At 42.8% G+C, this 14092-nt stretch overlaps 1 protein-coding gene across 4 annotated transcripts in view; it reads right to left on the reverse strand.

The window, feature by feature from the left end:
- Positions 1–276: 276 nt before the first annotated feature.
- Positions 277–14092, reverse strand: part of IFT81 (intraflagellar transport 81) — a 135096-nt gene continuing 121280 nt past the window's right edge. For 3 of the 4 annotated variants that reach the window (XM_045841363.1, XM_045841355.1, XM_045841345.1), the window contains 5 exons: positions 11106–11192; positions 10028–10099; positions 9859–9944; positions 6349–6394; positions 277–985 (listed from right to left, as the gene is read on the reverse strand). In XM_045841363.1, coding sequence (XP_045697319.1) covers positions 803–985; positions 6349–6394; positions 9859–9944; positions 10028–10099; positions 11106–11192 — 474 coding nt within the window. In that variant the 3' untranslated portion in view covers positions 277–802. Of the gene's footprint in view, positions 986–6348; positions 6395–9858; positions 9945–10027; positions 10100–11105; positions 11193–14092 lie in introns of those variants that run through there. The other variant, XR_006785998.1, reaches the window with a different exon arrangement.

Below are 14092 nucleotides of genomic sequence, written 5' to 3' on the forward strand. Positions count from 1 at the left end.
TGTCCAAACGAAGCAGAGACTAGAAGCACTCTGAACTCTTGAATTTTACCTGGAATCCTGTGCTAACTTTTTAGCATATGATAACATCAACATTTATGACAATTTCTATACTTAAATTAACAGTTCCCAAGACCTAAATACTATTTTAGATTTTTGGTGAAAATAAGCAATAATCCTTAAATTTAATACATTATTATAACATGAATAGTTATTTAAAAAGTAAAGTTTGACACTATATAACTTTTAAACAAACAGCCATGATATGTATACCAACTTTTATTTGCCTTAGACAATACAAATAGAACAAAGATGTTATTCAAAATATTAAATGTTCTTGAATTTTACAGAAGAAAAAGAAACTGAAGTGAAACTGTAGAAATTGCTGAACTTCAGATAAATGTTTCTTCAAAACAAGAGATATTAGTTCCTAAAAGATTCTTCTAAAGTTAAAAAAAGATTAAGAAAAACATTAAGCCATTGGGTTATTATATTTTTTAAAAACTACATGTTTCTTAATGGACATATGTTTACATTTACAGATAGTAAACTTAGTCACCTGTCTCATAAAACTCAGAAGATACCACTAATGTTTAAACTAAGCAAAACTAAAAGCCATTTTTTTGTATTAAAAAAAACCTTTAAAACCTAAATCTGCCTTAACGTTATTTTTCAGGAAAACGTCGCAGGGAATGGCTGATCTGAAAGTACGAGGCGTATAAACCCCTTTCAAGAAAAGAACTACATCCCAAAAGTCTGCCTACGGCTCGCTGCGCCGGCTCCAGCCCTGCGTGAGGACAGACACTCAGAGCACCAGCCGGTCCTCGCCTCCCTCCTGAGTTACCTGACCGAAGGCAGTCTGGCTTTGTTGTTGCAGAAAGCACTGTTTCTTACATTCCATCAATTGCTCAAAATCACGCCACATTTTCACTTGCTTCATATTCGGACCATGACTTTCTCGTACAGCTTTTTGTTTTTCCCGAAGTTTCTATTACAAAAAAAATAAAAAATAATTAAATTTCACTTACAGGGATTTACTTCTATTGCCATAATCAAAAGAATATGATACGCTTTGTACAACTGATGAACGAATAGTTAAGTAAACCAGGTTCTTCTATGATGTATGAAAACTCAGATTATACAAGTGAATTACATTTATGGTAGGTACAGGACAAGCTGAAGTTAAAAAGAGCAGAAAAATATAAAAGAAAGGATTGGGCAGAGAACATAAATGCACAAGCCACAGACGCAGACCACAGTGAGGTGCTGGCCAGAAGGAGGGCAGGTGGGGGCTGGGGAGGAGCGGGCAAAGAGGGGGAAATGGGGGCATCTGTAATAGTGTCAACAACAAAAGCAAAAAAAAAATATATAAAAGAAAAGGAGGGGAAGCGGGGAAGGGAATCCGGAAAATGGAACAGTACCACGGCGTAGAAACAAAGAACGCAGATTTTGGGAATCAGATGACTTGCGTTTCAACCTTGGTTTTGCCACAAGCTCTAAGTAAGACACTTAATTTCTCTGAACTTTAGTTTTCTAAATGGTCGATTAAGGCTAATATGAGGGGACACTTATAAAAGCATCTGCCTTATGAGGTTTTTTCACATGAAACAAAAGATATTAAAATACATGATAAACTATCATGTTATGCTATTATTATTGAATGGTATATTCTTTCCTGACTCAGTATATGCTCTATGCATGTCCCCCAAAATCAAACTGCATGCATATATTTCTAAGGGAGAAGATCTAGTGATTTTTTTAAAAGTACACTATTAAATAGACCCAAATCCTTATTAGAATTGTTTTTGTTAGCCTATAGGGTTCCACGTACCAAAACTTCTACTCACTGACTCTACAATAAGCAGGAATAAGAAAAAATTTCAGCTCTGGCTGGTATGGCTCAGTGGATTGAGCGTTGGCTTATAAACCGAAAGGTCACTGGTTCAATTCCTGGTCAGGGCACATGCCCGGGCTGCAGGCCAGATCACCAGTTGGGGGGGTGTGCAAAACGCAACCAGCAGCTGTTTCTCCCACACACCCATGTTTCTCTCCCTTCCTCCCTCCCTCCTTTCAAAAAATAAAATAAAATCTTTAATAAAAAATGTCAATAAATTGCAGAAAGGCACTTTGGGTCTACATTATGACGAACTGAGGAGGGGTGACTGAAAGGAGGGGAGCGCGCAGTGAGAGGCCGGAGAGGCCGGAGGGTAAGCAGGGAGGGAAGAGGGAAACCGAGAAGACGCGAGTGTGTGTGTGCGTGTGAGGGCCGGTGTGAAAGACACACGCTGGCCCTGCGTGCGGGAGGTCACCAAGAAGGACAGAAGAGCAAGGAGAGACACGGGAAGATGCAGAAGCAGCCCCATCTTCTCCTCTTTCAGAACACAGCGGAGCTAGCAGCTGATCCAAGCACACGAATGAGGAGGCCAGCAGTAGGTGATACTTGTGCCCACATCAGAGGCTAAACCACGCTGAGGCCCAGATTGAAACCACTTACTAAAAACTGCCCTCCCCAGCCGCGGCTAACGAGAGCAAAGGTAAGAGCAGACAGCAACAGGGAACAAAACAGAATTAAGAAAATAGAATTTAAATATAACCAGCAATTTTTGACACAATACCTGGATGCAAATACATCTATTTAAGTCTATGTTACAAATAAAGTATCTTAAAACAAATATTTTTATCTTCATAAACTAAAACAAGAGAAGTCAGATAAAGAATTTTTCAAGTTCTGAGCATGATTTTAAGATTGAATTGCTACGTAAACTGTAACTTTCCTTTTTAAAAATTTTTTTAAAAAGATTTTATTTATTTATATTTAGAGAGGGAAGGGAGGGAGATAGAGAGAGAGAGAGAGAGAAACATCAATGTGTGGTTGCTGGGGGCCGTGGCCTGCAACCCAGGCATGTGCCCTGACTGGGAATCGAACCTGCGATGCTTTTGGTTCACAGCCCGTGCTCAATCCACTGAGCTACACCAGCCAGGGCACTTTTCTTTTATTATTGGAATAATTTCCTTGTCAAATATCCTAACAACCTCTAAAGGTTATTTAAAGGCAGGGTGTGGGCACTACGTTAGACACAATTAAGTTTAATTTGCTTCACAACCACGTGTGTTTGAAACCTTTACCTTTGACTGTGACTGACTTTAGTATATAATTTATTTTTCATGTTACTGTCATTTAGTACAGTTGTATTATTTTGTTGACAGTTGCAATGTACAAAAAATACTTGTCACAGATTTCACTGTTCTCGGGAAGGGGGGCTGCTGCAGCACAGGGGAAGGTACACGGCAGTGTGTGCCCTGTGTGCAGGCAGGCCGAGTTTCAGAACCCCGGAGGCCCGGGAAGGCCCACTCCGTGCTGGGTTGTAAGACGTAGGCTGCCGTCACCGTGCATGGCTAGGTCTCTTCTCTGTTTGTCTTGAAGTTTTAGATTATTTCTTTTTTCCTTTCGGTACGGCATGCCATTCCATTTTATTACAGGAAAGGAATAAAGCGCAAGTGAACTCAATTTTTCTGATAAAATGGAGAAGTCAGTTTTAAGGTTTCTTTCATTTTTCATGTACTTGCATTGATATAATGGACATTTCTTCACAAATCATAGAGAGAACAGATGAACACTTTGTAGAGAAATGGCTGACTCCAGGTTTGGGACGGAAATGTACGAGATGAGCCTGGAACATTCTGTCTAACCAGAAAATAAAAAAGCCATCAAAGTCTATTAATAGAATTGTTTCAAAAGGATTCAAGAACTTCCACTGGCCAAACACGAGGCAATTGGATAGGAATAATAATTGCAATAGATTGAAACATCAAATATATTAAATCTACAAGTCATAAAGATACTTTTGAAGGATGATAAAGGACCAATTCATTATTTTGAAAACTAGTAAATAAGCAAATCAAGCAGTTATCCTGCCTTTTTTATATGAACTGTACCTTATGGTAGCTAAGTAGTTGGCAAGAAGTTGCTCTTTACAGAACTATTCCAGCCAATAAATGAAAAAGGAACAACTTAATTAGAATGTTATCACTTTGCGCCCTGGCTGGCGTGGCTCAGTGGATTGAGCGGGGTCTGTGAACCAAAAGCATCAAAGGTTCGATTCCCAGTCAGGGCACATGCCTGGGTTGCAGGCCACGGCCCCCAGCAACCGCACATTGATGTTTCTCTCTCTCTCTCTCTCTCCCCTTCCCTTCCCTCTCTAAAAATAAATAAATAAAATCTTAAAAAAAGAGAATGATATCACTTTGCAATGTCTAATGGGTACTGGATCTAGGACACGATCATTAATGGCTGCCGACATTACAAAAAGCCTCCTGAGAGAAGTGCACCTTATCGCTTAAGAAGTATGCTTCCCAAATGTCGAATCATATTTAATTAAGACTCTATACCGAACTACCAATTCACACAACATACTGGGGACAGAAGAACATATTAACTGACACCACGAGAATGTCATCACCGAAGTTCAGGATGCTGGACACCCCTCAGTACAAAACCCACCGGGTTTCCCCACCCCCGCCGATGTTCTGCAGGAAATAAATTATAAAGAAAAAAGATGGAGGAGTAACCTAGAGAAAAAGACACTTAAGAGATATATCAACTAATAACAACGTATGGACTCCAATTAGAATCCTGACTTGAACAAAGAAAACATTAAGCAATTGTGAGACAACCGGTGAAGCTGGAACACTGGGTATTAGGTATTATGCAATTATTGTTCAATTATTTTTGGCATGATAATGGTATTGCAGTTATGTTCAAAAGGAGTCTTTATGATATATGCTGAAATTCGACCACATAAAAAAAATAAGATCACTGAGATTCGCCTAAAAACGATTTGGGGTGGGGTAACGGTGGGACCACACGGAAACACAGGACCGGCCACAGGCCGGCTACTGAAGCTGGGTGATGGTCCCGCCGCCCCCTCTGCTTGTCACGTGGGCTCGAAGTCTGCCACAATAAAGTGTTTCTAAAAGTCGTTCTTAAAAAACTCCAAGAAGTCTGTTTAGCAATTACTCTACTGTTTTCCTCGAGTTCACCTTAAGAGTATTACTTACAGGTTTATAGGAGTCAATTCAGCTGTTATGTAGAAGTATAGATACATGTATTTTGTAGTAATTATTCAAACCAGAAAAGGTAAATAAAGATGAATAATCTTGCCCTCATCAATTTCTGAGTCAGACCAATAGCTTAACTATACAATGTACTAAGATGAAAACAAAGCTATGTTTTTCATTTGTATTTTCAGAATGGACAGACTTCAATGTATATTTAATCATTTCCACATTGCAGACTCAAGAATATTTAAACAATGAAATTAGGCACCCATACAGAGTCAGTATTTTAAAAGGAAAACTGAATCTAAATGATCCCTGACTATGATGCTAAAAACTTGACACTTTTATGAAAAACTGGTAAAATCTTAACCTCAATTTTCAACAGTGAAACTAAATAAGAAACAGATAAAATGATGTATTATGAAATGCAGTTAACCTGCACTACGCAACATGGACTTAAAATAATTGAGAATGATCTTGGAACTCATGTAGATAATTTAATTAACATTTTAATCTACCTATTTCAGTTTCAATATGAGAAAAGCAACTCCACAGTGCTTACTGGGTTTGTCCAGAACCACAACCTGAGGACTGAAGCCAGCCTACTCAGTGACTAGTCCCGAGTTGTTGATAAACATACGGCAGGGCTTTTTAAAAAAAGGGAGAGCCAGGGCTTTCATCAGGAGAACCAGTCAGCTGGTCACCTGAGTCCTGGAGGCCAGGGCTCGGGCTCCCCAGCACCTCTTCTACCTGCAGTGGCTCAGAGAGCTGAGGAAACAGGCCTCGGCCACACGGCCCCGCCTTCTGGGGCCCTCCCCAAAGACTGACACAGGGAGGCTGCTGAATGGCTCGAGGTTTTTTTTTTTATGATTTGTATTAAACGAATCAATGTTTGCAGAGGGCTTAGACCAGTGCCTGGCTCAAAGTAAGAGCTTGTATTTACTAAATAAAATAGATAAGTATGTTTATTCTCACCTCACAGAGATATCTGAGAATAATCTGAAAACCTGGTAGTTCATTACATGGGGCGTTTTTGTTTGTTATGCAGAAACTTCTCATGAACGCTTTGTTATTTAAAATTGTTTTTTTCTTTTATAAAACTAAATTCCTAAGAAAGAATCTTCATCTTCTAAAGGGATTAAGATGGAACCAATTTCCCTTCGAAACTGCACTAAACTTTACATACATATATATTATTTATTATTATTTTTTGTACTAAACCTTTTAAAAAGGACAATGTCATAACTATGTACAAATTAGACACATTTGAAAAAATAAATAACACACTCTTACCTTTCCGAGGTTCTCCTGCTCAGCAATATTTTTGGTGTACTGTTCCCTAGAGAGCCAGCATAGTGATTAAGTCTCAATTTACAGCAATAATTTTATCACACAACTAAATTATAAATTAACATACCTGTCAAATGTATTAAACAGAACATTCAGAGCACTGGAGTTAGGAGGAAACCCATTATCAAACACTCTCTCTCCTCATTCTTAGTTCTTAGAAGTAAGTTAGAGTAAGTAGTAATTTAAAGGAAAAAAGGCAAAACATCGCATACGAAATTAAGGGAATTAAAATGTTAAGTACTATTTCTGGTTGATCTAGCCCTAAAACAATGGCAACCCATTTGCTTAAATTACTTTGTTTTTTGAGGAGGTTTGCAAAAGGGAGAAACGTTAAAACAACAACAACAACAATAAACACTAGATAGCATCTAACCTGGAATTCCAATTCTAGGAAGTGATTCTACAGAAAACTCGTAACTTAATAAAGATAAAAACAAAAACCTTTACTTCACCATTGCTTGTAGCGGTGAAAGACTGCAAACAGACGGAAGCCGACAGACGGGAAAATGTTTAAATAAACTATAGTACTCCATTTAAAGGAATAACATAAAGTTGTAAAAAAGGATGAGGTAGATCTATAAACACTAAGGTGGAAAGAATTCTAGATAAACTATGAAGAGAAAAATTGTGTCATTTAATTTTATTTTTATATACGCAAAAAAATTTCCATGCATTTGCTAATACACACACACACACACACAAATGCACGGGAAAAGAATATGGAATAAGGTACACCAAAATATTAACAACATTAGGCATTTCTGAGGCATAGCAATGTGGACTACTTTCAACTTTTGTGTACTGCATTTCATAATGGTCAGTTTTTGGTTTCATAAGTGTTTCTTTTGTAATCTCAAAAAAGGGTAAAATTTTAATGTAAAGATAAAACTACATATAACTGTGTTATATTTTTAAACAAAAGTATAATTATATTTTAATACTACCTAAGACAAAAAGTGAGATTTATTTATTTATGTACTTGTAATCCTCACCTGAGGACATGTTTATTGATTTTTAGAGAGAGAAGAAGGGGAGGGGCAGGGAGAGAGACTCCGCTGGGCCGCCTTCACTGCCTTCTGTGCGTGCCCTGCCTGGGGGGGGCGGGGACCCGCAGGCCCCTGGGGTGCGGGACGACACCCAGCCAGGCACCGAAGGTGAGATTTAAAGTGTCAAAGACAAAGGTTGGAGGGTGGAGAGACACCTAAGACCACAAATTTGGATGGAAAGAGACCATGTTTCTGTGCAAACTACACTATACTACTTAAGAAGGAATTAACACAAAATTGAGAATCTAAGAAATCATAGGCTATAAAGAGAAATCCTAGAAGTCTAAGCGAAGGAGGATTCACATTTATGCAAAAAGGAAGGTAAACATGATCAGGACAGAGAATGTCAATCCACAGTGGCCCGAGCGCTTCAGAGCTGAAGTGAAGGCAGAGTCTGTGCACAGCAGGGAGGGAACACACACGACCTGACGAACCTCCCTTTTGCCCTTGGAATTCATGAGACACTGCGTCACACTGTCCGCCTGTCCGGCTGTCCAGTGACTAACAGCTAAGAGGATGTAAACGTCTCACTGACTTAAGAAGAAGGTATGGTTGTAGTTCGGGTAACTTGAAATAATTCGTTTATTACCCTAGGCCTGAGAAATGTCCAACTGTTTTAGAATTTCCATTTCTGCTTTGTCGAGAAATCCACAGGCTCATGCCCTCCCCCTGTGACACTGACCCGCATTTTTAATCCGCTCCAGAAGCAATTACGGAGCGCCCGTCCTGCCCCGGGGTCTCAGAGGGACACGGGACAGCCAGTGGTCATCGGGCTCCAGGAACGCTCGGAATTTCCCACACCCTGCTGCACACTTCGTATTGCACTTGATCCTCGGTGGTACACACTGTTTACCTTACCTGACAACGAGGAAGTGATCTGCTCAAGGTCACAAAACTAGGAACTGGACAAATCAAGTTCGAGACACATTGGACAGCCCCTCTCCAGTACTTCGAAATAAAACATGCTGCCTCTTTAAATAAGATTCAAATTTGCAAATGATCTTTCACGACCAAGCTGATTCCTCAGACCTCTGGCCTTACCCAGAAAGTACCACAAAAGTGGAAAATGGAATAACAGTAACAAATACTGTGTCTATATCAGTAATCACACTCGAGGCACGTATCAGTGAGCTGAGAATGTAGCTAAGCCCGTAACATCCATAACACTCTCATCGTGCGCCACTCTAGGCGGCCCGACAGCTTCCCATGGGGAGAGGGAGGAGTGATGAAGGGTTATGATGATTGCTAAAACGGTGAAGAAGAATGTCTGGTTGGAAAACTCAGAAAACCAGCAGTTCAGGAGCAAGAGTTCCTTCTTTGCTATTCATATTAATAAACAAAATTAACTTCTTACATTTGTGAAATATTAGCATTGACCGTATAGATTTATTGAGTTAAGTTTACATTCAATGAAAGAATCTGAATAAGCGCATTTAATATGTTTACCATGTTGAAGTATTAGATAAAATATTCTATTTATAGGATATCTTCAGTGTGGTTTGCATTCCAGTGCATTATGTATAAAAAAATTTAGATTCTGCCAAGACATTCTATGTCTTAGATTCCTTTTTGTAACATTAAAGTTTATGCTACTAAAAATCTCAACTTCAATCTAGAACAAATGTGAATCCTACACTTCGAGTTCTTACTGGGTAATAAAAGCAAAACATTTGAAGTGTGCTAAGGGGCAAAGAAAGTGTATCTTGTACAACTACTGGATTTTATCACAGACAGCAATTCAACTACACGTGTATTTCTAAGGCAACACTTGGTTTATGACAGTCTGCTGCAAACGGTGATTACAGGAAACCACCACAGGAAGGGGCGGGGGCGCACAGGCAGACCCTCCCCGGCCTGGACGCTGGGCGCTGCAGCCCCACGGTTCCCAGCTGAAACGCAGCCGCTGGCACTGCACCAGTAGCAGGCAGGTGACTATAGTCCAGGCCACGTGGGACTTTAAAAATAGACAAACCTTAGTACTTATTGAAAACCAACTATCAAATTATGTGTACTCCTGGGTAAGGGAAAATGGGGAATTATTAGTGATTACAAGAGTTTCTGTCTGGGATGATGAAAAGTTTTGGTAACATATACTTGTGATGGATGCACAACAACATGTAATTAATGCGACTGAACTGCATGCTTCAGATGGCTAAAACGGCAGATTTTATGGTATATGTATCTTTTGTGACAATAAAGACACTAAGCAAGAGAGAAAACTATACATATTCCTACTTACTTAGCAGGGCTAGATTATCCAGAAGATGTTTAATGAGACTGACCCCTAAATAATATCTTAGTACCTGCTTATTTAAGGACTCTACATTTTATAATTTCACTTTACTTATGAACCTTGTAGCGGTGGAAACCCCAGGTAACACAGTATGAAGACAGCAGAGTCACTTGCCTGACGGCCCTTCTCTTCCCCTGCTGGTCGGCAGAGACGTAGGCCCTCATCTCCTCCGTGGCCCGGCGGAGCTGCACCTCCAGGTTCTGGGTGGGAGACCACGCGTTAGGCGGAGCCCTCGGCCCAGGAGAATCTCAGCAGCGGTTCTGACTCACTCTCTTTGTCTTACCTTGATCATGCAGTTTGTATAGTGGTATCTACTCTCTTCCTGAAGGCATTCCTCGCGGAGCCCTCTGACTTCCTGCAACAGGAAGCTCTGGGTGAGCGACGTTCCCGGGAGCAGCCCGGCGCGGAGAGGAGGGCGGCCGCGCGCGCGGGCGCAGCAGCGCCGTGGGCCAGTCGTCCCCCTGCCGCGGCTGTGACTTTGTGCGCTGTGACCACGGCCTGGGCGGCCACCTTTTCAGGGGCGGCTCACGTCACTCTGCAACCACGCGCACAGTCGTTCATTGACTAGGTCCCCAGGCTGTGTCCAGCTCTCTGCTAAGTGCTGGGGACACGGCAGGGAACGGGACGAACCCTGCTCTCACCCGAGAGGGGAAACAGACGTCACAGGGAAAGACAGAATGAAGGTCATTTTGGAAGGGGGCAGTACTGTGAGTGTGATGGCGTGACTGAGTGGGCAACGTCAGACAGGGAGACCGGAGCAGGTCTCCAGGAAGAGGCGACATTCAGGCCGAGACCCGAAAGATGAAAAGGAGCGATCAAGGCAGAGCGTTGGGGACAGGGTGCCTGGAGAGGGAGGAGCACACGACAAGCCCGGAGGTGGAAGCAGGGCTGGCCTGTCTGCAGTACCCGGCGACGGCCAGGCCGGCTGCAGCCCGCGGATGAGGAGCCCAGCGCACGGACGTGATGAAGTCCAGGGGGAGGCAGGGCCTGCTGGACCGCGGTCCGGAAGTTACAGAGTCTAAGTGTCACAGAAGCCACCGGAGGGCGGCCCAAGTTTTACTCAGTTTCTGTGGCTGCTCTCTGGAGGCTAAACCGCAGGGAGGTAAGAGTGCAAGGGGCCAGCAGGTGGCGGGGCACTGCGGGGCCTAGGAAGACAGGCGGGCCTGGACTTGGTGGCAGTGGTACAGGTGGAGAACTCAGGGGGTACGCACCGCGCCTGAAGAAATAAAGATCTCTGTAACTTAGGAGACAGGCTCAAGGGAGGAGGGGAAAGATTCAGGAATCTTTTGACATTGGTACAGAGAAACTATGCGTACGCAGGCAGTCTTTGCTACATTTGAAAGTAAAAACTGTCTTCTTACCTGTTCTAATTTGGACCGGTTGCTTTCGAGGCCCGCTGCACAGCTATCATACTGGGATTTCTTTTCCTCACACTCCTGGGTCAGCTCCTAGTATAAAAAGGGCAAATGATTGAATAAGCGAAAAACAAAGGCCTAAAATGTGGCTCTGACACAATGCATGCCCTTGTTAGTCTTGTAACTTAACTCTAAGCCTCTTGGCATACTTAAGAGTTATTTATACAACAATCAGACATTTGAGAATTATGACAGATGAAGGTGCTGATAAAAACAATAGCCACCATGTACTGAGCTGTGTGCCAGGCTGTTTGTCAGGAGCTGGGACACAGCAGTGAACAAAACAGCCAAAGACTCTTCCCCGCAAGTTACGTTCCGACGAGTAAACAGGCTGCTGGTGCTGTGGTGGGTAAATGGGGCTCTCACGGGACCTCGCCCAGGCGCGGGGGTCAGCGGGGACACCTTCCTGGAGAACGCGGCATCCGAGCTGAGCTGTGCGGATCCGTGAGAATAGTCGGGGGGAGGTGAACGGGGAGGAGGTGCTCGGGAAGAAAGGCACACCATGTATAGAGGCTTGGAAGCCGGAGAGGAGAACACTGTAGGGTGTACAAGGAGTTCATCACACTGGCGTGTGTCGGGGAGCGTGAGAAGAGGCTGCAGGCTGTGTCAGGGGCCCGGGCGGACTCTGAGCCGTGACGGGGTGTCCGAGCTCGACCTTGGACAACGACGAAATCTCACAACAGCTCCTGTGGGCATCCATCTCCCCACGTGACGCCTGAGGGCAGTTCGGGGAGGCTGCGGGCCTCCCAAGGATGGGACTGCCGGGCAGGTGTCAGAGTTCCAGCTCGGGCCTCTCTGAGTAGTTTCCAACTTTCTTCTAATGAAACATTTTGAGCTACGAATGCTACAAGTATCTACGAACGCGTGGTCAGGTGGAGTGAACACCCTTTCCGATCCAGAGCTGAGCTCTCAAGGAAGAGGAACCAGCAGGGCCAGGAACACCGCATGACCCCCTGTGGCCACGCTCCCCTTGGTGAAGGGGGGCGGGGACTGTCAGTCTCAGTGACAAGAGGGATTCCGTGTCCGAGCAGCGGGGGGGACAAGGCTTGAGGCCTGGGCAGAGGGGGAAGTTAGAACTCCGAACCCCACGGGAAGTCCAGACTGGTTTCCAACCCGAGAGCCCAGGAGTAGAGCACTAACCGAGGTCATTCTGAGGCTGGCCTGCACCAGTCAGGCCTGGGTTTAACTGAAGACGAAGATGAAAGTATGAAAACCAATGACAGGGAACACATCCCATAAAACGAAATGATAATTAAACTGATGGTAGACCCTTCAACACCACAAAAGAAACTGGAAAGCAGTAACTTTTTCTGACCAAGGCATGACTTAAGAAGAAGAAAAAAATGATTTACTGATAGTAATGATTCTTTATTAAAAGAACCACTTAAAGAAAACAAAACAAGGACATTTAATCTCAGGAAGAAGGAAACTGAATCCAGGAGGAAGGATTAAAATACAAGGAGCAACAGTGAAAACTGCCAAGTATGTGGGTAAATCTAAGCAGGAAATGATGTGTGAAGTAGCAATTATAACGGTAATGACCGCCATGGCAACCTCTTTTAGAGGTGAAGAAGTAAAATGGAAATAAGGTACAGAGGAGCGGAAGGGGGTGTTGAATCAGTCCAAGGTCCCTGTGCTGCCTGAGCGACGCTGACTACCTTCAGACTGAAGCCAGGCAAATCGATGTTAAAAACTTAAGAGGAAGCAGTATTAGATGAAGATAGAAAAGGAAATAGGGGGAAAGAAGATAAAAGAGAGCAGGATTTGTGCAATGGAGGGCAGGACAGAAGAAAAGCAGCAAAGAAGTGCAGCAAACAGGGTGTACAAAGAGACATCAATCCCAATGTACCAGTAATAGGAGTAAAAGTAAAAGGGGACTAAGGTAACCAGGTAAAAGACAGATTCTCACACTGGATGTAAGAAAACACACCCACACCAAATCCAGTTACATGTTATTGGTGAGACACAGACAGAGAAAAATGAAGGTACAGGAAGCTGAAAGTAAACAGAAATAAAAACATACCAAGCGATACTAATCGTAAGAAAGCTGGCATATTTGTATGCATAGCAGACAAAATAAGACTCCTAGACAAAAATAGAGAGAGTCAAATAGAAAGTCAAAACATAATGATAAAACAAATAATTTTTATCAGGAAGTTTTTTTAAACCTTGAATCTTTTTTAAATTGTGGTAAAATACACATAAAATCTACCACCTTAACTGTTTTGAAGTGTACGGTTCAGCAGTGTTAATGAGTCCATTCACATTCACCACCTCCGGAACCCTTTCCATCCTGCGAGACGGATGCAGTCCACACCCCCTGGACGACGCGCCGTTCGCCCGCAGTCCCGACCGCACCGCCAGGAGGCCCGGGGCGACGCGCACGTGCAGAGCCCGGTACCCAACCACCGAAAACTACATTCTTTTCAAGGTCAAGTCACTGAAAAACCAGGTTGGCTTCAGATCTCTCCACGACACACTTAACTCCAGAAGACTGTAGAGCTATACTTTAAAAATCCTCAAGGAATGAAAGCGTGATGTAAGAAGTTTATGCTCAGTCAAGCTGTCGTTGAGATATTTAAGGCAACAAACTCCAGAACATGCAAGAACACATCAGGGGATACTGTTCTTATGGGCCTTTCCCAAGGATTCTACCAGTGGAGCTATTTTCAGCCAGCGTGCGGCAGGAATTTTTAAAGCATGCACTACCTGAATACTTAGTCAGGAGCACTGACCTCTTTTGCTTTAGATTTTCAAATTAAAAATGACAGCGGCCAACACAATGATAGCTATCTGGTGTGAATACGTCAAAAGAATACTTTCTTTTGGTCAGATCAGCAAAAAATATATTTTTTTGGTATGCTGCAGAATTTTATTTTTTATTTTTTTAATCCTCACCAAAGGGTACGTTTACTAATTTTAGAGGAAGAGGA

Source organism: Phyllostomus hastatus, unplaced genomic scaffold, assembly GCF_019186645.2.
Source record: "Phyllostomus hastatus isolate PE091 unplaced genomic scaffold, TTU_PhHast_1.1 phas_contig_1162, whole genome shotgun sequence".
In the NCBI taxonomy this organism is placed as follows: domain Eukaryota; kingdom Metazoa; phylum Chordata; class Mammalia; order Chiroptera; family Phyllostomidae; genus Phyllostomus; species Phyllostomus hastatus.